The sequence below is a fragment of the Idiotropiscis lumnitzeri genome, chromosome 2 (genome assembly GCF_059441095.1).
Source record: "Idiotropiscis lumnitzeri isolate Australia: NSW breed Sydney's pygmy pipehorse chromosome 2, RoL_Ilum_1.0, whole genome shotgun sequence".
NCBI classification, from domain to species: Eukaryota; Metazoa; Chordata; class Actinopteri; order Syngnathiformes; family Syngnathidae; genus Idiotropiscis; species Idiotropiscis lumnitzeri.
Window position 1 is genome coordinate 4,347,812 of NC_142392.1, and position 27,978 is coordinate 4,375,789.

The 27,978-nt window shown below is 42.8% G+C and overlaps 2 protein-coding genes across 3 annotated transcripts in view; both read left to right on the plus strand.

Annotated features, from left to right (window-relative positions):
- The window catches only part of exoc4 (exocyst complex component 4), a 59,977-nt gene extending 40,954 nt beyond the window's left edge, over positions 1-19,023 (plus strand). The window contains exons 14-20 of the mRNA XM_088289062.1: positions 4,167-4,303; positions 4,363-4,518; positions 5,221-5,399; positions 10,402-10,546; positions 12,715-12,893; positions 13,593-13,752; positions 18,222-19,023. Of these exons, the coding sequence (XP_088145188.1) occupies positions 4,167-4,303; positions 4,363-4,518; positions 5,221-5,399; positions 10,402-10,546; positions 12,715-12,893; positions 13,593-13,752; positions 18,222-18,459 (1,194 nt within the window). The 3' untranslated portion in view covers positions 18,460-19,023. The remainder of the gene's footprint in view (positions 1-4,166; positions 4,304-4,362; positions 4,519-5,220; positions 5,400-10,401; positions 10,547-12,714; positions 12,894-13,592; positions 13,753-18,221) is intronic.
- Positions 19,024-19,266: 243 nt separating this feature from the next.
- Positions 19,267-27,567, plus strand: lrguk (leucine-rich repeats and guanylate kinase domain containing). Of its 2 annotated transcripts, none has more exons than XM_088288238.1 (19): positions 19,267-19,654; positions 20,053-20,151; positions 20,225-20,306; positions 20,378-20,478; positions 20,672-20,753; positions 20,825-20,949; positions 21,676-21,819; positions 21,895-21,975; positions 22,067-22,153; positions 22,657-22,763; positions 23,128-23,247; positions 23,443-23,539; positions 24,163-24,276; positions 24,568-24,769; positions 25,166-25,237; positions 25,356-25,513; positions 25,622-25,710; positions 26,836-26,876; positions 26,955-27,567. In XM_088288238.1, the coding sequence occupies exons 1-19, from the start codon at positions 19,643-19,645 to the stop codon at positions 27,128-27,130; spliced, it is 1,989 nt and encodes a 662-aa protein (XP_088144364.1). In that variant the 5' UTR covers positions 19,267-19,642; the 3' UTR covers positions 27,131-27,567. The 2 variants fall into 2 exon arrangements, with proteins under 2 accessions (XP_088144364.1, XP_088144365.1); XM_088288239.1 differs by having other exon boundaries at positions 26,841-26,876; positions 26,955-27,001.
- The last annotated feature ends 411 nt before the right edge of the window (positions 27,568-27,978 follow it).

Here is a 27,978-nt window from a genome sequence, read left to right on the forward strand (position 1 = left end):
GTAATTTTACAGTTTAATAATTGCAATATAACCTTTCATTTAATCATGCCAGTTTTTGTTAACATTTATTGTATTCATTTAATTTTCTTTAAAAAAACAATACTTGTTAATCAATGATAAGAAATCAGTCGGAATATATAATAATGAAAAAATTAAACAATTTCATATATTATAAATAATGTACAAAAAACACTGATTAAAAAAATAATTGAAAGTAATTTACGACACTAATCCCTATATCATTGTGGCATTTTTGGGAGGATCTATCGACTAATTTTCAGAACATAAATCAGAAAATTCAAAGTCCTTAAAGGACAATATCCCAGAATGAAAAAAAACAGCTGAATACAAATCTTGAACAACATGCAAAAATAAAGCCTCCATTTTGAGCGCACATATTTTACAAAATGCCTGCTGTCAATCCCATTTCTCCCCATTTGTGACTTCTTCCTCCTCCACCCTTAAAAAAAAAAAACAATTGTCACAATTCCAATTCCATGTGTGATATGTGCATCACAGGCATGTCGCGCCACCAGTGATCCGCTAATGATGTTGACCTTTTACCATTCATAATCACATGTGCCTACGCGTGTGCGTGCGTGTGTGTGTGCGCGCGCGCCCAACCTCCACCTCCCCTAATGACACTGACCTTTATTGTTTGTCGTGATGTGTAGGCAATGCTTATTTGCTTCCTGCTGATTGCCTCCATGCTCCAACACTCGCACACGTGTGTGTGGGGGGGGCTCCTTTTTTTTATAAAGCAGACCCCCAGCACCCATCAACGGGTGCAGCAATCACAGCACAATACACCTGTTAGCTCCATCAACCGTGCCCTGTGATTTGGACTCAAGTGCGAGTGGGAAGGAGAGGGGGGTGATGATTTATGCACACACGCACACACATTGCTCGTGTTTAATTTTACAACACCCTAAAGCTGTTGTCGCTAAGTTGCTAACTTTTTATCATGTTGCTTTGCACAAAAAAAAAAAATCACGTTGACAGTCTTCTTCAGTGCTATCCGGATTGATTTCATACTGCCCCCTGTGGCCAAGTCGTGCACAACAGTTTGATATCGAGCGTCGTCGTGAAATTAATTGACTTGTATAAATAAATACGTACGCTTGTAACTTGAAGGAGACCTTTCTTCCCACTCCCCCCGGGACTTCCATTTCTCGGCTGCCTGAGGTGCAACCTACCTTGGCCCCCTTGTTATCTTGCGCCAAACATGTGTGCTCTCCAGGCTCACACCCGGTCTCAACACACCTCGAGCTCAGCGCTTTGTTGTAGCTCATGTGAATACTCATCCGCGTATTATAAAACATGTTTTTGCAGCAATGGTTTGCAAGGCTTCCACGGCGAACAACAAGTCCGAATGAGCCCCGAAAGCGGATTCAGTTCGACGGATGTCAGCCACAAACGGGCACGTCTGGTTTGAAAGGTTTTGCTTGGTAATTTTTTTTTTTTTTTTTTAATTTGCACATGATTCCATTGTAAATTTCCACGATTAACTCATTCATGACCAGCCCTGGTAAAATGAAAAAACGTAAATAAAAAATGTTCAGAATTAACCTTGAACTATGATAACTTAGAGCACCCCTTTTTTTTTTATCGATATTGACTTAATGAGATGTGACGATAAATGCTTTGTATAATTTTTCTGTCATCCATTAGAATAATGAACAGCTCAAAAAATACAAAAAAAAAATCCAACAATGAGATAATTAGTCTAATGGATTTTTGCTCCACGGCAAGGACTCAAATTGCACATCTTAACTCTTTGGATTGTTTATAGCAGGCCACCATATTTAATTTTGCGTGTGTGTGTGTGTGTGTGTGTTTTGGGTGAGCATGTCGGTCCATCTGCGAGCAGCCAAGTGTGATATTGCTGCTCATCTTTCAATTAGAACACTTCCACAACGCCGCGTCGAAGGCCGTGATGGCGCCCGGTGAAAGAGACGTTGTTTTCTTTTATGAACTCCATCTCATCAGCCCGCCAGCGACGTGATTATTCCGCCTAAATGGGAACGCGTTTGTGAAGTTATTCGCCGACATGTCATCCATCTTTACCTCTTTATTTACTTATTATTACCCTCGCCAAGTGCGATAAACGCAGGAGGTTGTTTGAGGGATTTTTTTTTTTTTTTTGCAGGGCTCCGTTTTACGTTCTTCGTGTTATGTTTTTACGTGAAGCTTTTACGTTACTTTTGTGACGTAACGGCAAATGATGATGTGTAACGTCGTTCCGTTACTTTAAGTTGTTGCGTTAATTTGTGAGCTGACGTTAATTTATGTTGTGAGTAATTTGTGGTACATTTTATTTTGTACGTTGTTACGGTAGGCTTTATTATATTGTGCTAGTTTTAGTTTTGTTACGTCACATGATGTTGCAATGTTAGCTTACGTTGTTGTCGCACCGTGTCGCATTACGTTTTTGGCCTTCTGTGATCTTACGTTATGTTGCGTGTTAGGTTGTGCTTTGACGCTACGCCGTTTGACGTTACGCCGTTGGGCATTGCGCTATTTGACGTTACGTCATTTGACGTTACGTCGTTTGACGTTACGTTGTTTGACGTTGCGTCGTTTGACGTTACGTCGTTTGAGGTTACATTGTTTGAGGTTACGTTATTTGACGTTACGTTATTGGACGTTACGTTGTTTGGAATTTCGCCATTTGACGTTACGCCGTTTAACGTTACACTGTATTACATTACGCCTTCGCTCCAGGACCATTTCCCGCCACACCCCCATATTACCTAAATTTGGAAATTTTTACACTTTATAGGTAAGCAGCTGAGTTGCATCAACAAACTTTCATACCCCCACTCCCCTCACACACGGTTCACACAAATAGTCGCGCCGGGCGTGTACACGCGAGCCATCCGCCATGTGTCAAACGGGGGGGAGCCCATGTGTGACTTTCCTCTGACGTTGATGAATGATGTGTCAAGAACCACGCTGGCGTCGCCTGCCTCACCCAAGAGACGGGGGGGGAGATCATCTTCTGTGGTGTGTATTATTTTGGCAGGCTTGTGGCGCAAATGGCGTTACACCAGAGAACAAGGGGTTAAAACATCTCTGACCTCTATGTGACCTTGAGTGGGCCCGGCGAGGGCGGGAGGGGGCGGGATTTGCCATCCACATGACACCAGTCCCATTCTAGCAGCTCCATCCTTTTAACGCATTAATGTAATTCCCAGTTTGTGTTTCCTTTTTTTTTTTTTTTTTTCCGCGCTCTCGGCACTAAAGGAAATAACCACTTTTAGCAACAGCTTCCGCGGCATTACAGCGCTTTTTCCCGCCGGGAGAGCGCGGCCATCATTTTTTTTTTTTTTTTAACTGTTAATGACAGCAGTTTACCCCATCAAACCACGACATGCATTTGCAAAGCCCAGGCTCCGATATTCCTCCGTGGCGGCGCTTTTAAAGTGGCGGCGTGCTAAAAGAGTAGATGTAAAGTGCACGCCGGCTCGGTTTCAGGGCTTAATGCGGCAACACTGACGGGGGAAATATACGTGCTTTTCACTCAAGAGCACCACATATTGACCTTTAAGCATGAGTAATTAGAGAAAGAGATGTGGAGAAGCGTGTGGACCGTGCGTGTTCTCTCCGATATAATGGTCAACCAAGATGGAGTAAAACGCTCCCTTCGCCAATCGGGTCCCTTGATTACTTTTTAATGATTTGGTGCTCGAGACAAATGGCCGTTTTAAATGAGCAGAATGAGACATTTGTTGGATGAGAAGGAACGCATTGTTTACTTTTCTTCATTCACCAGTCTTGGAGCGATGTGGAATTGACGTTTTATTGTTGTCTTGGAATACTTTGCTCGGTTTTACACAATGGATCCCCCTCACGAGCGGCCGCCAACGGCAAAACCGATATTGATTTGGATCAGCACCAAGTGGTAAATCCTCATGGACACACACGTCCGGCTTTAAAAAAAAAATAAATAGTCACAGATAATTTAAAAACAAGTTTGAAAAATGGATGCCATCTTGTTTTGTCTCCTCTCGTTGTCCTGCTGGCGGCGTGCGCTCGCATGTCCGCAGCCAGGGTCTGTTCGGTTCTAGTCTCCCAGAGGCCGCTCGGTTTGCGTTGCCTGCTGGTGACATTCTGAGCAACGGGCAAAATGAACATTTTCAATTTTCATTTTATTCTGCCTGCAGAGCACCGTGGTGGTGGAAAAGTCCATCCAGGATCTGATGAATCTAATGCAGGACTTGAGCACCTACTCCAACCAGTTCCTGGAGATGGTCTGCGACAAACTGAAAGAGTATAAGGAGATCTGCAACACCGCCTACAGGTAAAGCCTCCAAATGTTCTCATCTTGTGTTCGGCGAGTACAATTCTGTGCGTCCTCAGGGCAATAGTTCAGTGCGAGGAGAAGCTGATCATCAGCGCTTCTTGGTCCAAAGACGAAGACATCAGTCGCCTGCTCCAGTCTCTCCCCAACTGGGCGAACATGACCCAGCCCAGACAGACGCGACAGAAACGAGAGGACGAAGAGGACTTCACCCGGTATGCACTCACACACACTAATCCTCGAGTAATTCTCTGCCTCGAGGACTTATTTGTGTATGCTGTCCCTCTTAATTAGTGATAGACCGATTATCGGCCGCGCCGATTATCGGAGCCGATATTTGGCATGTTGCCGATTATCGACATCGGCCTTTTTTTTTACTTTAAATCCCATAAATTAAACGCTGGTTTATTTTGGCTCGCTGCAGCACACATCTCTCGCGCTCTCTCTGCTGTGCTCGTGGCCCTGCGTGCAGAAGCAGATCTGATTGGTTCCTCGTAGCAGCCAATCAGCAGTAAGCTGCCTGTTTTCTTTTTCACCTCGAGTCACGCGCACTATAGGAGAGGTCGCGCTAGCATAGGAAGGAAAGGAAACAAGACTTTTCCGAAAACTATTTGCCGTAGTAAACTTTAAGGAGATGTTTGTTTTCATTGAATTTGAAGACATGCAGCTGAGCCTGGGAGCTCCGTCACAAAAGTTGTCTAATAAATATGTGCTTCAAGGCATTTAAACTATAGTCAAGTTTGGGAGTTTTTATTTTTCAAAATTCTTACACCATTTTAACCCTTTTTTCAACAAGTGAATATCGGCGTCCAATATCGGTTATCGGCTTCCATGACTACTAATAATCGCTATCGGCCCCGAAAAAAAGCATATTGGTCTATCTTTATTCTTCATAATCGTAATCCTCCATTACACAGAGCGGCGTTCGCCAAAGAGTCGGAGGTGCTGACGGGCAACCTCGGCGACAAGCTCATCCCCGAGAACGAGATCCTTCGCGACGTCAGCGATCTCAAGTCCCTGGCTAACGTCCACGAGAGCATGGAGTGGCTCGCCGTCCGCCTCAAGGTCTTCTTCGCGAGCCTGCCTCCGGGCTCCGGTGAGTCGCCAGCCGCCGGAACCTGACGCCGCTTCATCTTTTTTTCCACAAATCATTCATTTAATTTCCCGCGCTATTACCCGAGCACTAAGTCACTTTAAAATTTACATCAGCCTACTTTGTTTTCTTGTTCAAAATGTTCGATTTCTACGACAACCTATTCAGGCAGCAAACCTTGAGGATCAGAGCGAAACCCCTTCACAATAAAATACCCAAGCCAGCTTTGATTAAATAAAGTTCACCCAGCCGAGGGATTTTCTTAATACGATTTCTACTCCGGCCTATTTCGGTAGCCGGCTAGTTGCGTCTGAATTAATTGCGCCCTCTGCTGTTTGGAACCAGATTTATGAGACATTATGAAGTTAGCTCACCCTCGACGGTCAGCTTTTTTTTATGCTTATACCTACGCTCCATTAAGTTTTTTTTTTGGGGGGGGTATTATCACACACTCATTACCTCCTCTATTATACCACCTTCTTCCGTTAGCGCGTGCGTCTAAACGCCGCCGCTAATCCTAACTCACGAAGCCATTTGCGATGCCTCCGCCTACTCCGTTGTCACTTTTGCGTCATTATTCACGGAAATCACTCACACCTGCGGTCGCGTGCGTACGCGCTCGTTCGTCTTTCCCGTTGAAGGCAATTTGGATTCGCGATATCCGTTTAAAAAATGTTCACAGTTTCACTTCCTTATCGTTGATAAGGAGTCAATAAAAGGACCGGACAAAGTAATTGTCATTAATTTGTGTGTGTGTGTGGAGGCTAAGGGCACTTACTTATCATGCCAGGACAGCCCAAGCATTGTTCATTATTTAGTGTTTGCCGAACTGATGAAGGACCAAATGTGTGTGTCCACAAGTGCGTGTTGAGTTAGTGTACGCGTGTGTGTGTGAGGGTACGAGGCTACCGGCGGGAGAGAAAGGGACCCCACCTTATCTCATCCCGTCCGCCCCCTCACGTCCATGCCTCTCCAAATTGGATTTTATATTACAGGAGCAGTCAGGTATGAACAACTCATTTTCCTCTCCCTCTTCTTCTTCTTTTTAAACACTTTATTTTTCCCTCTATATTCCTTTCATCGCCCGTCGTCAACTTGAGAGCATTTCTTGTTTTGTTTTAGTCGAACGCGCCGATGAATGTTAACGACGGCGATGGTGATGGCTTTGACTTTGTGCGCTGAGAGGTCACTGATGACAATCAACTGAATTTGCATCGGGGGGGGGGAATGGCTTCTTATCAGGCATCTTGGCGCAATACTTGACATCAAATTTACTGTGCGTGTTTACAAGCAACACAGAAAACACTGCTTTGTTATACAAAAATATTAAACCTGGAACAATAGACAAAAATTGCAATATTTTAAAGGCGGAGTTAACGCAGAACTTCACTAGTCTTAAACATGGCGGCCATTTTGTCACTTTTTGTCAACGGATAATGACATCACAGTTGCTCAGGTAACGTCATATCACGGCTCACCTGCTGAGCCGTGATTGGACGTTAGCTGAGCCTTGAGTTACTGTGATGTTATTTGCAGTTGATAGAAAGGCCGCAAAATGGTCGCCGCCTGCCATGTACAAAAACGGGTGGAACTCATATTCCACAAACGCAATATTAATCGGAATGCCGTGTTTGATTAGTGGGGATGCATAAACCATATTCTTGTTAAGAATTATTTTGGGTTGACTTCCCCTTTAAGAAAGGAAAAGGCAACTGAATTTTTAATAATGCTATGACGCATTCTGATTCGGCGTTGTGAAAAAAAAAAAATAATAATCCGATTTTGTTTTGTATGTATAATTTTCTACTTCAAATTTAAATTGGCCTCCAAAAGGTCATCCATTTTTCTGTGTTTTTATATCCGCGTATGTATTTAAGTCGGCAAGCCCTTTTATCTCCCTTGTGGCATAATTTGACAACAATAATCGTCTTTCCGCGTAACCTTGACTGCGTACTTTCCTCCACGTCCATTAACGGTAAGCACTTTGACTAAAATTCTCATTGCTATTCCGAACGGAAGTCGACCTGGAGGCGTGCGTGCAACAGGAGATGATAGCGTTGTTTGTGCTAGCTGAAAAAATATCATCTTTTTACTTCATCCTCATGGAGATGACTTGTGGAGATGTTTTTATTTTATTTTTTTTGAAATCCCCAAACTCATAAAGATATTCCCTGCCTTACTTCCTCACCTTCTCCGTGGACGCTACTCAGATGCTCCACTCGTTCTACCAGGGGCAGCAAAATAATTAATAACTCTCCTCCTCGCCTCTTCTCGCTTACTTGCTCCGTCGTCCGTCGCTCATGAATCATTCATGGTGCTCGCCCCCGCCCCTGCAGGATGTACTTCTTTTGCTCACATTCCTCTATTTTCCACAAAAGGATGTTTGTCAGCGCTAAGTTTTTTATGTCCTCGCTGGGGCTGAACAACTAATCGAATTCAAATTGACATCGCAATGCAGTAAAATGCAATTTTTTTAAATCGCAATGGCTGCAGTGTAATTGATGTCATTAATTCTTTCAAAAATAAATTACAATTAAATTTCCTTTTTTTAATGTAATCTTAAACTATATGTCCATAAAAAAAAAATAAAAATTTTTTTGTAATACAGATGAATTTATTGCGTGGTTGTTTGCAGGTTTTAAGATGATGCAAAGCACAGAATCGACCGTTCCGAGTTTTTGATAACCTCAACACTGTGTGTCTTGTTTTGTTGCATCTGAGCTCAGCGTTGGATACGGTGGACCACGATATTCTGCTGGCTCGTTTGCAGCACCAGATGGACATTAGTGGTAGCGCACTCGAGTGGAATTTTCGTGTTCGGCTTGGTTGCTGTGAGTCTGTCTTATGGCGTTCCACAGGGTTCAATTTTGGGGCCCCTTCTGTTTTTATAGTATTTTTTTTTTTTTTTTTGGGGGGGTGAGTGAATCTATATGTATGCATGTGTATTTTTACGAGCGCACTTTCACACCCTGGTGAGATACCCGTCGCCGCATTCGCCACCGTCGTCTCCCATTTCCGTTATTTTAAGGCGGCCAATGAGACCGTGATGTCGGAAGGTTCCTCGGCCGGCGTCGTCGACTCCTAATGATCCGATAAGTTGACCATGGGGAGTAGCCTCCTAAATTCAATCACGGCGAGTCAATTAACACCGTTCCCCGGAGAAATTAAGGCGCACCGTCTCTTGCTATTGGCGCGACTCATTACGGCGCCGAGGAGATTGATATCAAACCGTCGACAGGAGGCCAGGAGATATCTCCTCTTGGTTTGACGGTTTGGCGCTCAAGCGGGTTCGATGAACTAAAACAAAGCTGTACTAGTTAATTAACCAGCAAGTCCTTCTTTGCAAAATGAAAGTATACTCAAAGAAATGCTTTATCTTCTATACGTCTCGAACAAGTCGGGTCCCATCCAAACCACCCGCTGTGTTTGCCTTGTTGATTGGATGGAACTGACCCGCAAGTGGCCGATATTTGCCCGCGCTTCTTATCAGTCGGGGCTCATTTAAAGTAACTCTAATGGGGATTGGATGTTCACCAGTACAAACACAAGGCGTCGACCGCGGGAGTTCTCGCCTTGCGAGGAACTCTGCAATTACGCTGATAAGACTCCCGTTCAAACATGCGACGACTGGAGATGGTGGATATATAGGAAGGTTCTGGATTTCAGTGTCGGTTACTTACAAATGTGTTCGCGAGCTCGCTCACATTAGACTGGAATGGAAGTGGAAATTAAGTGCCACCTGATCACGAGAATTGTTTTATTTAATTTTCCTTGAAATTATTAGCCGGACTATTAAATGAATAAGTAAATGATACAACTTTGATTGCGTTAATTTATTTTATTTTTTTATTTTTATTTTCAAGGAGTAATTAGGAACAAGATATTTTTACATTATTATTATTGCTGTTTCAGAAATGTTTGGTCAAATGTTTTTTTACTATATGCATTGTGGGTTTTTTATTTTTATTTGAAAACATTAATTTAATAAGAGGCTCTTAACAATTTTATTGTTTTTTTTAAATTATCATTCATTGCTTTTATTTGAAATTTAATTTAATTTATTATTTTTTTCGGAATAATTAGGAAGAAACTACACGTAAAAAGGTTCATCCATAATGCTTTCATTTTATTTTCATAAAATAAAAATAAAAAATTACGACCAATGCGCATTTCATCAAATATGTAGGATGGCATACAAATGACCTTATTTAATTTTTATGATTTTTATTTCATTTATTGCCCGTAGCAGCCAAAATAAAATCCCCCAAAATAAAATGTATTAATTTTTAATAAATCAAATAAAAGACATCTGTTGTTCAAATTCAGTGGAAACAAAGCGGCTCTTGGAATGATGTAGCACATGATAATTTTTTTTGGTGTACCGAATATTGTTATCATGTATCATGTATCAAGTACAGGTGACAAAAAGCTTATTTCTTTCCAGTTGTGAGGAGGGGAGGGGGGGGGGGGTGTTGAGGGGAGGTGTGTGTGCTGGCTTGCATTCATGTGTGACCTTCGCAAAAGCGTGAAGAGTAGCAGGGGAGTTGGCCGCGCGACTGCGGCACATCGATCGACGACCCCTGCATTCTCCGACTCAACATCGCGCACGCTCGCCTCATTGACCAAATAGACTTACATATGAGTGACGGGGCCAATTTGTCCCCCAACCCTTTTTTATTTTTTTTCCCCTCCCCTTTTGCCAATTTACGACCATTGATCTACACCGGGCTGAATTTATATACACTCATCATGCTTCCTTGCTCTCTGCCTATTTTTTATTTATTTTTAAACACTCACATCCACACGTCGGTCTTTTGTGTGGCTAACACCGCAGTGCGCCGACACGCGCTCCTGCTGCCTCAGCACAAGCGAGCCAATAGAAGTGCAAAGGCGAGCTGAAGGACGCGATGTGAAGTTGAGCGTTCTTTCTATTTTTTGCCTGAATCAAAAGTTGCAAAGCCCACTCAAGTGTCACGGGCGTCACTCTCGTTTACTCTCGCCGCAGGTTTGTCTCCGTGCTCGTCCGACAGCCAGGCCATGGGCGACGGCGAGCGCAGCCGGGAGCAGATCCTTCAGACCCTCGGTGACCTGTGCAGGGGTTTCCAAGACATCGCCAACCGCTGCCTCCTCACGTTGCACCTGGAAGTCAGGTACGCGTGGAGCTAAAGTGCAATCACGTCACACAAGAACAATTGTCATGCTCAGCATTAAGACAGAAATAAGGAATGAATTGGCTCATTTTGGGGTTATCTAATATTAATTATGTAGGTAATTAAAAATGCGTTGGAAGCATATTTTATATATTTATTTTTACGACAGTCTGTTAAAAGCATCACACATTTTATTTTATTTCATTTCATTTCATTTTTATTTTCTTTTATTTTAATTTTATTTTAATTACACATTATCACATAAGGCTGCTTCATATTTTCTGAGCATATCACATTCAGCCAATAAAGCTTTCATAATGTAAAAATTATCATTTGAATTTGTTTATCTTTTTAAATAATTTTCATAGTTGGTACAATCACATAAAAAAATTGTGAATGGAAAAACGGGAAATATTTTTATGAAATAAAAAAAATCTGCACAAAAGTATTCGCATAACATACCGGACAACTTTGTTGGTGAAACTAAAACTACAACGGTTCAACATCAATGACACCGCTTAAAGAGTGGGAGCAAAGGACAAACTTCTCCATTTTCTTCCCTTCCTGTAGGTGTAACCAATTATTTGTCCCATACAGTGTAGGTGTTTTCAATCTCTTATAATATCCGAGTTAATTTACCACACCATAACCCTTCTCCCCCCCTGCAAGCCCTTAATAGCCGCCATCAACCCACTTCTTGCGACTTATGCAACGTTGTTTATGCTTTTCAGTCAGAAAAAGGGAGGGAAAAAAAACCTCCCCGAGGCGCGCGTCCTGCAATACGCTCCACTCCATTGGCTCCCCTCATCCGCAGAATTTCCCCCGATAGTTGTACCAGTTAAATGAAGCCGTGAAGAAGAAAGCGCGCATGGTGGGAGATGAGCACGGGTCATAGGAGGGTAATGCAATATATTGTTTCTTTATGTCGGCATCTTTGGAACGCTTTCCTGTATGGATTGCGACTGTTTATTCCTAAGTGCAAAGTGGCGTTTATTATTATCAGGCCAGGGGAGTCAAATCTAGAGGTTGAACGGCCATTTTTTTTTTCCAGAGTGAACACGAAGGTAAAACTCCAATTACGCAACAAAACGTAAACACCAAAATTACAAGATATCACCATATGCTAATTAGCATATTCACATTTATATTTTTCGATTGTTGATCGTCCCCGTTCTGTCATCTTATGGCCTTCTCAGACTCAGAAAAGGAGTTTAATTAAGAGTTGGGTTTTTTTTCTCTATAAAAAAAACTTAAGACACGATTTCTAATCAACTACTTGCTTAGCCGTTAGCAAACGTAGCATGAGTTGAAATGCAACGTATACGTTCCAAAATTTCCTCACTAGCGTCCGTTCCTTTTTTTTTCCGGCATTTTGATTGGCTCTCGTAAAAAAGTGTAGGGCACTGTCTTCGTATTGGCGAAGAACGACAACGGACGTCTTGAAATTACCAATCGTTGAATATTGCACGCGAGGCAAAACTCCAAATCGGCTACGAGACACTGCGTTAGTCTGCGACGTGTTTGTCGGACTAAAATGGGCATTCGTACCATTTGTGTACTTTTATTTGAGAGTAGGCTTGCATGTTGCTCTTTTATTTTCCATAAAAGATTTTTTTTCCATGCTTGAGGCATCGCTGCAAGTTTGTTGCGCAATGCCACCACCTGTTGTTTTCAACTATGCCATTCTAATGGCAAAAATCGCAATCGCCGATAAATCGATTTCAAGCATGTCACATTCATTTAACCTTCAAACTGAACATTTGCTGTAAATTTCCATTATTTATTCACGATATTTACCAGCGGAAAGTGTCACGGCGACAACCCCTCAAGCAGCGAAGCAACAGTCCGCTCACACGAGCTGAAGCAGATCAAATGAAGAAGGAATTAAGTCGCATTCGCCGAGCCGAAAGCTTCATTTTGCTCCGCATTCTTCTGCAATTAAATGCTTTTGAACCGAACACTTTGCTTCGGGGGCCTGGAAAAAAAAGGAAGCTTTTGTGTTTTAAAGGCTGCGGGCTGTGTGTTTACAGGAGTCTTGTCGTGCGCAGCGTTTCACCTCCTAATCATATTTCACCGCTGAATAGCACCCAGCTGTGATGAGCGCCGCCAAATACTGGCATCGCGAAAGAAATATGCGCCTATTTGAGTTTGAAATCCTCTTCATGCAGGGTGCACTGCTTCCACTACCTGATCCCGCTGACCAAGCAGGGCAACTACGCCATCGTGGCCAACGTAGAGAGCATGGACTACGACCCGCTGGTGGTCAAGCTCAACAAGGACATCTCGGCCATCGAGGAGGCCATGGGGGCCGCCCTACAGCAGCACAAGTTTCAGTACATCTTTGAAGGTAAGCGAATCTGGGTCAAGGTGGCGAGCCTGTTGCCGTTAAATACCGGCGAGAAGAGCGACTGTTAGCTTGATGCTAACAAACAATGCAAAATGCAATAGACAGGCTAATGAATAGCATTGTCCGTTTTTGCCGAGACTAAATAGCAAAACATGTCGACAGATACTCACCGATATATATCATCGCTGTCCTGTGTCCAATTTTGTCATTTTTCTGGAACTACCGCTCCCAGTGCAGGTAAAATGAATCGACTTTTTGGCGTCTATACACGTCAATGGCAGTGAATGAGTTAATAAGATTTGTGTAATCCCATTAATGTAAAAATAAATTTTAAAAAATGGACGTGTTTCACAGGACAGCGTTGATATTCTTTATCCTCTGTAAAGAATGACAAACTGCATAAAAATTGTTGCAAAAAAATAAAAATCTTTCCATTCCATTTAATTATGTCATTGTATGTTTTTATGGAGTACAATATTGTAGATCGCTATTTTTCTTATTATTTTGACTTTTGAATGTTTAATTCAGTTCGTTTTAATTAGTTTGAACCTTTTTAAAAACACTTGGTTTTAGTTTAGCTTGTAATTTTCTTAGTATTAGTTTTTTCATATATAGTGCATTTTTCAATTGCAAGATAAAAAAAAGAAAATGCTCGCTAGTATGTAAACAAGTAAAGTAGAGTTTGTGACCTTCCCTAAGGTCTGGGCCACCTGATCTCCTGCATCCTCATCAACGGCGCCCAGTACTTCAAAAGGATCAGCGAGTCCGGCATCAAGAAGATGTGCCGGAACATCTTCGTCCTACAGCAGAACCTCACCAACATCACCATGTCCCGGGAGGCCGACCTCGATTTTGCGAGGTATTCTTGTCTTCTCCTTTTTTTTTTTTTTTTTGGGAGGGGGATGAGGGCGTAACTAAAAGAACCTGAAGTGCGGCCGGTGTGCAAGAAAAAGCATTGATTAGCGCCTTGTCTGTCAACTTTGATTACGATTGTCGACGGCTCCTCTGTTCTTACCCCCCCGCCCCCACCCCGTTCTGATTGCGCGGCGTGGGCGGCGCTGAGGCTTTGATTGGGAATCGGCGTTGTTTACACTTCCCGAGATCCGCCGGACAGCCCTTTTTTAATTATTCATTCTGCGCAGCGGTCTATGATTGAAAGATAAAAAATGACTTTTTTATGTTGCGCTCACAAGGATGGTGTACCTAATGATCTGACCCTTTTCAATGCATCTAATTTGTTCTCCTAACAGACGGCTATGTCTGAAACTGAGGCGATGGCATTTGCTTTTTTTTTTTTTTTTCGGAAGACTGCCCTCGTGAGAGGCGGCAGATGCTCAACTGTGTACACATGCACTTTGTATGTGTGTGTTAAGGACATGCAGTTTTTGTTTTTTTTTTGCCTCCGTTTGGGGAAAGAGTGCCAGTCAGAGAGAAGGAGAAAAGTGGACAAGGGCACAGTAATAAGCATTGATCTGAGTTAAAACTGAGCAGAAGCCCAGCAGCCAACACTGCAGAACGCATGAAGAACACACAAAGACACACACGCGCACACACAACTCCAACTGAGATGTTGAAACATTGCCCCCATGTGGTTGCGTACCAGAACAGCAGGTTCTTTTTTTGTTCCGCCCTGGTCTCAACGTCCTCCATCCCTCGCCCTTCATCAGAAACAAGACAAGAATCTGAATGAAACTCGCCAAAAAGTTAGCGGGTGTTGCCTGGCAACCGGCCACCCTGGTCTCTGCGTCGTATTTGGGGCTGCTCAACATATGTCAGCGCCTTTTTAAGAGCAATATAACGATATAATTATGTTTTTCTAGCGGCTCCCGGCGCTGCTTCAGACGAGTGAAAGTTATTTAAAGCCTTCGCAACTGTTCTCGATTATTTAAATGAGTTTGTGGTTCTTTTGCTCAGGGCGTCTAAATGTACTTTAGCATCTAATGAGCGGCTGCTTTTAAATGCGGTTTGAATCAGGTTTTAAAGGGCCAGTATTTCTTATTAATGAGTATATACACACACACAGGTTGATTTTTAACATCTCAACTGACTTTTAAAGTGTAAGAAACACCAGACATGACCATGAAAAAAAACTGTAGGAGAATAGCGGGAGAGGACAAAGAAGAAGCGGCTAAGCTAACTGTTAGCGTCAAATAAACAAACGCGCAACCAGTTGCTTCTCAGCTTGGGTCCTAATTGCTGATTGTTCCATTTTATGTCACCAAAAAATCACAATCTGGATTGAATGTAAATACTGCGGTGTCTTGATTTCCAAGTTTAATTTGTTCCGCTCAGAATTAGAAAAAGAATCTATTATTTTTCCCGAATGAAAAAAATTCCATTACAGCCACTCCAAAAATGTGTAAAATATTCCTGAACTCATTTACTGCCATTGACGGCTAATGACGTATAAAATCCTTTTTTTTAAAACTTTTTTTTACGAGTGAATGAAGAAAAATAGCGCTTTGAAAAATATATTAACAAGATGCCACCAGGGGGCAGTATGATACATGCTTATTATCCACACAAAGAAGAGTGATTCAACAAACTGCAGTAATATTAATTATTTTTGCAGTGGACAAATAATATATGCACAAGCATTATATTTGTTACTACGCCATTAATATTTAAATATCCATTGCTTTAAATGTTATAACACTGCAACATTGATGCTAGTTTTGTTAGCCCATCTACGATGTAAGTATAATTAAATTCACGTGTGATCCACTTTAATTCAACCTCCGTTTGACATTAAACTTCAACAGGGGAAAGGCAACAGCTTGATGCTGTGACGTCCGCCACCAACGCCGCTTTGCTTTGCGCTCGAGCCCTCAAATTAGTTCCGACGCGCCGTCGTAAACACCGTTCGGTGACCCGCGTCGGCAGGTAGCAAAGGGCTGTCATAGCCCGCCTCCTGCTCGACGAACACCTGTCTGACAGGCTGGTTTTTCCAAACCGTCTGCTTCAGGAAACGACTACACTGGCGCACGTGTGCCGTTGTGGCAAACAAGCCAAAGTGCGGCGCCACGTCACCGGTGGAGAGCCTGTGGTAATAAGTGGAGCTGACAGGCGTGTCAGAAGCTAGTGAGGTGTCAACAGATAAAACTGTTTGTATTTAGGGGCCCCGGCTGCGGTACACTGTCACTTCCATCGGCGTCTGCCTCGCCTCCTTGTCACCCTTTTCTTTTTGTCTCCCCTCTTCCTTATCTCCCCCCTTTTTTTGCTCACTGTCATCATGCCTCTCTGGTTGCAAACCACCAACTTTAGGCACGCGTTGCAGTGGGACGAATAACCCTGCACTAATCCGCGGCTTGGCGGAAACGCAGCTACCACCGAACAATTTTGAAAAAATAATTTTAAAAAATTCTGCCGCTCAGTATTGTGATTGCGATTTATGATGTGATTAATTTTTTTATCTAAAAGAAACCCAATAAATTAATTACACTAAACAGTAAACTAATCAGATTTATTAAACATTTTTTAATTTTTTTTTTGTAGAAGTCATATGAAAAGATTTCACTTCGACGTTATCACTTCAACTTGTCGTGCTTCACGAAGCCCTGATGATAAACTGCACACGCTGAAGTGTAATTAATAATAAATAACAAAATAATAAGAATACTAATAATAAATAATTAAATAAATAAATGTCAAAATAAAGCGATCTGACCAACCAAAATGAAGCAGCCTTTTTTTTGTTTTTCAAATTTGAATTTGATTAATTTTTCACTTCACAAACCGTAAACAATTGCTCAAAAACGAGGCTTCAAATCGTTTACTGCTACTCCCGGTTAAAGTTTATCCTCAATCTAAACATTAAAAAAAAAAAAAATACTCATTGTGAGTTTAGAAAACACCCACAAGCGCATTGCCTTTGGCGAGAGCATTTACGCAAAACGCTGTCGATGCATAGCATTGGCGCTGTGTCTTAAAGATTTATTTTATATATTTTTTAGTTCTCTTATTCCAAAGCTCCTTTTTTAAATTGTGCATGGCTGCTCTGTGAGGCCGAGACAAAGCAGACTCATCAGTCCAGTCGGATGTTGTGGTGGCGGCTGATGGAGAGCATCACGGATGGCCTCCCCATCCATCCTCCCCCTCTCCCCAATCCTCCACTGACCCATAAAGCCTGCCTGCTCAGCTAACTAATGTGTGACAGCAAACGCGCTGACAGAGGCAGCCTGTAATGGCCTCCTCACTCATTCATTACTACAGCTGCAAATGAATTGTGATCGCTCTCTGCTTCTTTTTCGTCACACATAAGCTCGGCGGCGTTCACGCATTGGAAAAGTGACTTCATATTGTTTGCAAAGCGGGAAGAGAGTGTATGTGGGAGGGGTTGTTTAATTAGATTGTGATGTAAATTACACCACAGGGACACACGGGCAGCTCTCTTGTGGGTTGCTCATAAACAATAAGCCGGCGTGTGGACGGAGGTGTTAACAATGCCTGCGTTGCATTGCAAGCGTTGGTAGTAGTGTTATTCATGCTCTGCTTATTTTATTTTATTTTTTTTTTTGGACTTGGGAGGAAAAAAATTCAGGTATGACGGTGCCAGCAAACTCAAAACTCATTTCAGATGGTAAACAATAACTTTTCCTTAGAAAAAAGTCAGCTAGCTTAATGCTAACACACAATGCTAAACTTCATCAACAAGCTAGCAAAAGTAGCATTTGTCATTAGGTTGTAAAAAAAAAAAAAAATGGCACAGCAACACATGTAGATAGTCTAACATCACGCACATGCATATATTCTTTATCCTCCGCGCAGAACAATTCATATTACGGCAGCTTTAGGAGTCTTTATGAATGTTTATCTCTATTGTATTTATATATTGTACTGCCACCCGGTGGCCTGGAACTGCACAATTAATTAATCATGATCCGCAAATAGTTTTATTCTTTACGTTCTATTTAATTGTGTTTTTGTTGTGTATTTCTATAAAGCACAATACAAGTAGAGTGCTACTTTTTCTGAAATTGAAATTGATATTTTTCTTTTTTGAAAAACAAAAATAGTGTTTGCCTGTATCCACATTAAAGTCAGGCAAAAATGGCGGACTTCCTGTTCATTTTCGTGCACCCAGTTATGATAAAGTCAAATGTGCAGCCGCATATTCCTTGTCATGGCGTTTTTGATTTTCATTGCGACCTTTAAATCTAATGTTCCCCGCGCACTACTCACTCCTTCAACAGCATTTCATTATTCCCATAAAAGCGTGCAGTAGATTTTTTTTTTTCACCTCGACGGTAACAGCAGCTTTTTATGATTGCGTTGCTGATTTACAGACAACAAAATAAACTTTAATTTTCCCTTCTCTGTACTCTTTAGGCAGTACTACGAGATGTTGTATAACACGGCGGACGAGCTGCTCCACCTAGTGGTGGACCAGGGTGTACGCTACACAGAACTGGAGTACATCAACGCCCTGTCGCTGCTCCACCGCAGCCAGACGGGCGTGGGCGACCTGAGCACCCAGAACACGCGGCTGCAGCGGCTGAAGGAAATTGTATGCGAGCAAGCCGCCATGAAGCAGGCCAGCAAGGACAAGAAGATCACCACCGTGTGATCCCACGCCAAACTTCGAACCCATCTCATCTCATAATTCTGTCCCGATTACGACATTTCAAATTCTCTTCCTCTATCTGCTTTTGTAAACTGAAATCCTGGAACATAAACTTCCCCCTCAAGCGGCCCTCCCTTTGTTTTAGTTCATTAACTTGGGAGAGAAGTACTTAACAAGAGGAGCCGGAGGAAGAGGGCTTTGTCAATACCTCACTGGCCCCCCACAATCTATCATATTGACACTTTGGCCCGATGGGAAAACAGCTGCAGGTTCCCCTTGGACGGGTTTAACAAAACTTGGCGTAAACCCTGAAAAAGCTGCTACTTGCTGCAATTCAATACATGGGAAACTTGAGCAGAATGTTAAGTGACGGGCTGTTGTAGAATGCCTGCTGTCACACTCAAACATGTCAACACTTGGGCTTTATTTGTTTTTTATTCATTAATCACGTTTAATTTCCTCACATTAATATCATATAAATGCCTATAAATCTACATGCACCACTTGTGTTTTTTTCCCCATGTCGTTTTGAATGATTACATGATATACAATAAACATTCAAATGTCTCTTGTCTGGTGTTTTTTGCTCAGTCGCCATTTTCATTTATTTAAAATCAATTTTAAACACTAAAATAATTATGTCATCAGCATTATTGGTAATTTAAATTCAACACATTTTCGACCTGTTCGTTACTATGTCATTTGACACGTGATTGCGTCATTAGGTCATGTGACTAAACTACAGGTGTCCCTGATTACATCACAGTCGGTAAGTTACTCGCCAAACGTCAAGCGTTGCAAATATGTGCTTTCTCGTCTTGCTATCGGTTTAAACATTAACATTTGGTAACGTCATCTCTCTCGATTTAACGTGTAATTAAAATCGATTTATTTGAGCCATTCCCATTCGTTTTTAATTACGTTTACGACTATTTGCTCATCCGTTCACTACCCAATGGGGGGGTAGCTATAGAAAACTATATTACCCAGAATCCTTTTCTCCGTCGTGCCTACACGTTGCTAGGCGACACCACGGCGTGTGCTAATTGCTAGACAGCTAGCTGCATTACGTCACAACGACGGCGTCCGAGTCTGTCATTTTTGACGATTTTTCGTCATTTAATAATTGTAATAACCAACCAATAATTAAGCTAAGTGGTCAGAAGAGACGACCAGGTGTGTGGACATGGCGGAAAGGGTAAAGTGTGACTTTATATGAAGAAACTTGCCGTGACTGTGCTATGTTTGAATATCTTTCCACTTAATAAATCAGGTTAATTCCTCGGTTGTTTATGTAATTTCACAATAATAGATATGTCATAATCTATAGTAAAGCATTGTTTAAATGTACTACACCTACTGGATACTTAAACACCACCAAGATAATGAGCCCCAATACAAATGCTCTATTAAAAAAAAATCTGACTTGACAAAGTTATGTTCAATTTCGTGCTCATATCCTAACTTTGTTCTTTTTTCATTCTCTTAATAGTCCGTCTGAAGTCTAAAGTGAATTTAAATAGCTGTAATTATTACAAGAGGCTACACTGCTGTAATTGTACATGTTTAATTATTCTTCATTATTTCTGATCACAGGACGTCGTTTTAGGTGTCGGGTTGGTGTCCAGCTGCGTGGCCCGTTTTGGACGCTTCAAAACTGGACTTCAGCACCCATACCACCATGTGGCGCTTCCGGTAACTTGCATCTGTAAAACTCATTAACCCTAAATAAAAATATTCAGGTGATTTCCCTTTTTTTCCTAACCAGAATCGCAAGCTGAGGAACATCTCAGTTTTGTCCAATTATGTTCACGTGCAAAAGCTCGAGCTGTCAAACAACAGAATTGCAGGTAAATACATGAATCAGTAAATATTCTTGGGGGTTTTATGAACCGGTATTCAAAACTTTTCCATCGTCTAGATTTATCCTGCGTGAGCCACATGCCCTTCCTCGTCATCTTGGATGTCTCACACAACGAGATCTCAGATTTCTTTGGCTTTGAGCCCCCGAAGAACCTGAAGGTACCGGCAAGCAGGACCTTGAGCTGACAGCAGAAGACAAACTTTGACTGGTGGCTGTGTTATTCCCCATGACGGGCCCGCATGCCATCTGCCGTCACTCCAAACATGCTTAAAAGGCTTTCAACGCCCTTGAATGCTCAGCTAATTGAATATCCTTGTGGAATTAGTCAAATTCTGCCTGCTGTTTTTTCAGGAGGTCAACTTCTCTTACAACATTTTGACACAAATGAAGGACATGTCGGCCTACGAGGCGCTCGTCAAGCTAGACTTGGACCGTATCCTTATAATATGCAAATGATGAGATGCATGCGTGTTCACGCAGCGCCCTTGACTCCCTAAAAATCAGACAACCGCCTGAAGCAGATCCACGGGTTGGAGAAGTGCTGTAAACTGACCCATCTCAGCGTGGCGCACAACAGCATCACCAGCATCTGCAGTCTGGACAACGTGCCGCTTAAAGACCTCAACCTGGTCAGTCCTCAAAAGAGTCACTGCTTATTTATTTTTGCTTGGATTTTTCACAAGAAGTGTGTTTTATTTCACTTTTAGTCAAATTATAATTTATTAGAAAATAAAAGCTCAACTCAATTTTATTTTAAAAGCATTTTGTAAAAAAAACAAAGTGCTGCATTAAAAAAAAAAATCTACAACATCAACAAATAAGATACTAAAATAAGGGATCTAGTTCTGTGCTGTGTGGAACACCAAGGAATAAAAAATGTTTACTTTCTTTAATTTTTGGGATTCATCCCGCTTTCTCCATTAAATGAAACCTTGGCCTCCTCTTCTCTTCTTCCCATTTCGAATCCCAACATATGGCCACCAAGGCTACAATGGCCCACCGGTAGTCATCCTGTCCTCACTTTTGCTGACAGGCTGCGTCAGTGAACAGCCAAACTTGTCCCACAGCATGTCCCGCCCTCTTCCGACACGCAGAGAGCGACCCTTTGCCAGTCCTCATGCTCGGCGAACGCCTGCCAGCCTGCGAGATAATGACTTTAGTCGAAACATGTAAACTAGCGACCGGTGCCCGTGAGGGTTTTGGCTTTGTGCTGAATGCGCGCCTTGCCAGCTGTTTGACCTGCCTCATCTGTCTGAATTTAGGTGGCGTGGAACCCTGCAGAGTGACTGCGGCTCACTTCTAATTTGAACTACAGGGAATTTTTGCTCTTAAACGTTTTCTCCGTCTGTGTCCAGAGAGGGAACAAGTTGAAAAGCACGGAAGGTCTGGAGAACCTGAAGAGGATACAGACTCTGGATCTGTCCGTGAACCGCATCCGTAGTCTCGCTGGCCTTAACAACCTCCACCTGCTTGGCACCATCAACCTGGAAAGAAATCAGGTGTTTGTGCGCTGACAGAAATGAAACGTCAGTGCACGCTACACTTTGACACAATTTATTGATTTATTTCAACAGATTTCTGAGGTCGAGGAATGTAAGCATATTCACAATCTTCTCCTGCTGAGGGAATTGAATCTTTTGGGGAACCCCGTTCAGGTAACATTTAAGTTTCACGCCATATTTGGAGGCTGTAAAAAGTGGCCCAAAAAGAAAAGTCAAATGTTTGGTATTTGTGGTTCCGTGTTAGGAGCAGCCAGAGTACCGGCTGTCGGTGGTCTTCCTCATCCAGCATCTGACCATGTTGGACCAGGAGAAAGTCACTGTTGAAGAGAAGGTTTGTCAGAAACAATAAAAATGTATAGCAGAACGTGTACCGCTACTGTTACATGGCCGCCCTCTAGTGGTATGATAAAGAATATAACTATTAAATGTTTAAACAGCGTGATGCTACGTAGCGTTGTTTTATTTAATTTTCATTTCCTGATTACAATTTCTATTTAATAGGACAATTATTTTGGGGGAAAAAAATCTAAATACATTTTTTTCTCTTCTATATTGCGATTTAATATAATTTTTTTCAAGGTCCTCCCATGTATTTTTTACAACATTTCCTATATTTTCTTTGGTCCGATACCCGTTTATTTTAAGCTATCAATACTCGTGGAGGCTGCCGATACCTGCCACAGATACTTAAGGCAAATAAAATCTGACATTGATTAAATTCTCTTCAGTAGTACTTGGCGCTATCCTACGCCAAATCTTCGCCTGTTTCAGAAAGTAAGATCTTTGTTCACAATTTTTTTTTCTCACTGTGAAAAATAATATTTGATAATCCAGGTGATGTCCATCAACAAGTACGACCCTCCCATGGATGTGGTGGCGGCCAGAGATCACATGACCCAGCTGATGTATCAGCTGATGCAACCTCAGCACCTCTATGACACGTTGGTATCCTCGTCATTTGAGCCTCCGACAAAACTTCATTTCCTTGCGCGTCCTTACAAGCCAACCCGTTGTTGCGCCGTTGCTCGTCATGCCTTGACATATCTTTTCAAAAACTCCCCACGTTACTTTTCAAGGGCCTTGTTCGCTTTGGTTATCTGCAGCGTTTCCTGTTATCTCCTCGCACAGACAATAAAAAGTGACAAGTTCATACATCACTTGAGAAAAAAAAAAAAACGGGCAGATAATTCACCTGAGGTGTTATTCCAGCAGAGAGAAAAAAAATGCATCCATCTTGTCTGTTTATTCACCTGTAAAGCTTTTAAGTTTCATTCCAGTATACAAATGTTGTGTTTGTCCATGCAGCACTTTACCAAGCGAAGACGCTCCGTATCCGATGCTAGTTCTGACCGGCCCGCAAGGCTGCGGGAAAAAGGAGATGGCCCATCGCCTTTGTGAGGACTTTGAAGAATACTTTGCATATGGGTCAGTGTCTGAAAACCAGATGCAAATAATTCAAACCTGGAGTGAGTGTTCCATTCTTGAACACACATTCCACTGCCAAAGGGGTCTTGTATTGAGACTTAACCCCGCTGTCAGTCTGGTATTCGTCGCCGTAAATTACGCGCTTCTTCCACTTCCATGGGCGCTGACGTCTTTTTTTATGAACGTCTCACGCAGGATCAGCCACACCACCAGGGAGCCCTACTTTGGCGAGGAGAACGGCAGCGACTACTATTTTGTCAGCGAGGAAGAGTTTGAGCTACTCGTGCAAAGGGTGCGTCTGTTTAGCAATTAACTCATTCACTACCAGCCGAGTAAAAAATAAATAAAAATCTGTTAATTTGATAATCAACATTTACCAATTAACAGTAGTAAAAAAAAAATAAATAAAAAAAAAAGCTTTGACGTTTTTAGCCGTCAATGGCAGTAAATGAGTTAATCAGAATTCATTCTTATCCTTTCTCAGCTGAAGGGTTGAAATTTGGATGCATACTTTTAATGGTTAAAACCAGCGCCATTTGTTGGAAAAAATATACATCTTGATTAAGTATAATTTTCTTTGCATATACACTTGTCAGATTGTTTAAACAGATGAGGATGTGGCAACCCTTTCCATGATTTACACTTTGTGAGCATACACGCTTCTGGCAAGTGTCACGTGAAGCTTTGAGCAGTTCTTTCTTCTTCCTCTTGATCTCTCCTCCTCTCTGTCTCTGTTGTCAGACACCTAATTTATTGCCCACAACTCCCGTGCCTCCCTCCCTTTGCTTGCTCTCCAATATTTTATTGTGCATGTTTCAGCAACATGGTACAAAAATCAAACCAGAATTCTACAAAATTCAACATTGCGTCCACTAAACCTCACCTTCCTAACTGGGCTGACCGTTCCGTTTGCAGGGAGCTTTCCTCCAAACCGTCCAGTACGGCGGCCACAAGTACGGTTTGAGCAGGGACGCCATCGAAGATGTCGCCCGGGAAGGACTGGCGTGCTGCGTGCAAATGGAGCTGGAGGTGACAGGAATGACATCGACAAAAGCCTCAGTGGCAACCGCCTAAAAGATGTGGAATTGAACTGCATGCTTTGAATGGAATAAAATAGCTCCCTCTTGTGGACAAATGTAAAATAGCTAACAATAACGATTTTTTGTTGTTGTTGTTGTTGTTTGGTTTTTTGGAGGTGCGTAGCCTTGTTATTTGAAGCAAATTCAAAAAATAAAAATAATTCAACACAACCGGAATGCCTCATGAATCATAAAATGAAACATGTTGAGTCTCAATTTCCATCCTCTGTCATCTTCACAGGGTGTGCTGAGTCTAAAAAAGAGCGTCTTTGAACCCCGCTACATCCTGCTCATCCCCACCATCGCCGAGAACTACAAGGCCATGCTGAGGAGTCGAAACCTCTACACGGACGCCCAGACCGAGGCGGCGTTGTCGCGCATCGACCTGTACAACAATTTCAACAAGGAGCGGCCCGGCTTCTTCGACAACGTCATCCGTTCCGGTACGCTCACCGGCGAGCTGTCTTTTCGCTATTAACGTCAACACTGTGGAGGATATGCAAATTTGATAGCAAGTGACGATTTTTTTTTTTTTCCTGTCGTCGCACTGCCCCACAGAAACAAACCACCCCCTCTTGTCACTGATAAAGCCTTCGATAAATGAACGCGCCTCGCTAAAATCCATACCGCACAATTTCATTCCCATTACCGCTTTGTATTAAGACCACGTCAAACCGTTTGTCATGCCGGTGCGTTTTCGCCGCTTTCTTAATGAGACCAACACGCGGGCAGGGCAGCACACTCATCACTTTTATGCACCGCTGACGTCCTCCATCGCTTTTGCTTTCATTGCCGCTCGATGGGCGGGCTTCGTGAGCATATTTTGTGCGTGCGTGCAGATAACTGGGACAGAGCCTACCACATGCTGGAGCGGGTCGTGAAGAACTACCTGTTGCTTGGGGACCAGGACGGTAAGAGGAACCTCACAGAAGACCTCTAAAGGTCATGAGGGCGCTTTTCAACTTTTTTGGGGTCATTACGGGGGTGGGGGAAAGGACAGCTGCCCTCAAAAATATTTTCCTGCCTCAGGTGAGAGTAATGCGAGTGAGAAGCCCCCCACGGAGCAGCTAAGGTCAGACTCTTCCACACCGTCCCACCCAGCCGCATCCTCCTTCAGCCCCTCGGAGCCCCTCCACAGAAACTCTTGCACCCAGGCCCAGCAGCCGCTCACCCCTCGCAAGACTACTGTGAGTTCGGATGAAAAATTACCAGACGACCAATCCTCTCTTCTGCCAGTCATCAGCACTCTTGTGTGTTTGTTTTGTTTTTTGTCCGTCCTTGTGTCTCCTCTCCAGGAGCTGGCTTCCATCCTCAGGCGGGAGCAGCCGGTGCGAGAGGCAGTCATGGGGAAGAGTCCGGGGGTCTACAGTTGGCTCATCAGAAGGTACATTTTGAAGCAGCACACACACTTGACTGGCGCTTGCTCATGCCTAATTCTGAGTGGGGGCCAAAATTGCCTTGATTGGCCCACTTGTCCTGTTTTTTTTTTTTTTGATGGTTTGTTTGGACTTCCTGACCTTGAGTGTGAAGCGGCCTCGCCGCTGAAACCAGCAGCAGCGAGGCTAATTCGATGGGCTTGTTGTAGTGTTTCCACTCAGCGCCAACACTCACCTCCTCTAAAACTACAAAATGAACACACAATGGAACAAACACCAATTATACACTTTTACTCCTCCCCCCCAAAATGTTATTTAATAAAATAACGCTCACTCTATAATATTTACTTTATACTAAATATATTAATAACTCATTTAAATATAATTTGAGTTTGTGCCATTGCGACTGTCACCACGTGCAACTTGGCCACCGGGGGGCAGTATAATAGAGTCATGAAAACGGTCGCTACTTGAAATGACTCACTAAGGAGGATAAAGACAGTACGCTCGTGTGTATTCTTGTTTTGCTCAAACGTTTGTGTTGAAATATCCGTTGCTTCAAGGTTTATCGCTGGACGTGCAACAATTAATCGGCAACTGTTAATTGGTAAATGTTGATTATCAAATTAACAGTTTTTTAGTGACCATAAACAACAGTAAAAAAAAAAAAAATTTTAATTTTGCGCCTTTATCATGTACTAAAATATTTTTGGGAAAAAATGAGTCATTCATGCTGAGATGCACTGTTTCTAGGCTTGCGATTTTTTTTTTTTGTTGCCCTTTCTCACCCCAAATGTAATTACAATTACGTATTTTCTTCTGTATGCCCCTGTGGCCTCATCTTCACGTCATCCCTTTGAACGTTACTCAGCCCCGCAGTATTTGTGCAGGAGATTCCAGACGTGTCTTCTTGTCTGCACTCATCTTCGCCGGGATGCGTCCCAGCTTGCGCGTGACTCCTTCACGTATTGTCACCGCGCATCACGTAACTGTCCATTAATTGAGTCCCAGGGGCCATCATTTTTGTTTCCAGGCAACAAAACAAAGTGGAGTTAAAGATTCTTAGACTCCTTTCATCTGGGAATCTGCTCTAACTTCCACTTGTCATCTCGTTTTTTTTTTTTCCTCAACAGCTCAGATGAATCTCCGGGACACTCTGCGGATACCTTCAAAGGTTGTTCCACCGAGATCCCACTTCATATCACGAGTCGATTTTAGATCTCATTTCTCTGCTTCACGTTGTCGTTTAAAGGTGACAAGCAGCTGCAACAAACACCAGCCGGCATCACGCCCCTTTCTGACCGACGCCCCGGATCCAGCGTCAAGCCCATCCTGCCTCCAATCCCGCCTGGACGCAAGACCCCGCAAGCCAATAGCCCGCTGTCGTCGCCCAGCCGCCGCCACGTCCAAGCCAGCACGCAAGGATAGCGTGGAGGTTTTTTCCTTAAAGACGTGACGAGAAAAGCACACTGATTCACTTTGTTAACGGAGCGCATCGCTGAGTGACAACGTCTGTCAGTGGCTCTCCTCCAAAACAAACAATTGCGCCTCAGTTTGTCTTTTCATGCTGCTCGTGCGCAAACGTGTCAGGATGCTGCTTTTTTTTTTTGTTTGTTTGTTTTTTTCTCTCCTTGATGACTAACCATGTCCAGCATTTTTAGTTTGCATTTTTCAACTGGTCATCAAAACTAACATTGCACCTCTAACTCGTCTGAATCTATGCACAGATTAGCGTTTCAAAGTGTAAACAGGGAGGCACACCTGGCCATCCATCACTGTCTGTCTTGCTCTGAAGGCAGCAGATGTTGCAGGGCCGTCATAATTCTTTGGCAGATATTGTCTGCGCGCCGGAGCCCCAACCACCGCCCCCCCCCCCCCCCCCCCTGAGGTCTAACCTAGTTACGCTGCAGTCGGCGCCGCTTTCCACAAAATCCGTGTCCACGATCAGTGGCCTTTTGATATACGGGACAGTCCGGACACGCAGTACTAGGAAAACTTGTACTTTCACTCCCTGGTGGGACTTTTATGTGTCAGTGGACAAAAACGCAAACTATGCTGTTTCAATTTTGTAAAACAGCAGAGGAAGGACATTGCGAATGGCAGGAACATGAGGCAAGGAAATGACTACAATCTCATTGTGACTGACGTCACATGAAATAAAATGCATTTTTGAATTATGACTAACAGCTTTTTCCATCACAGCGCCATCTGCTGGAACTCGTGAGGCACTGCACCCTTTTGCCATTAAATGTATATTTTGCCAAGTTACGTCCGGT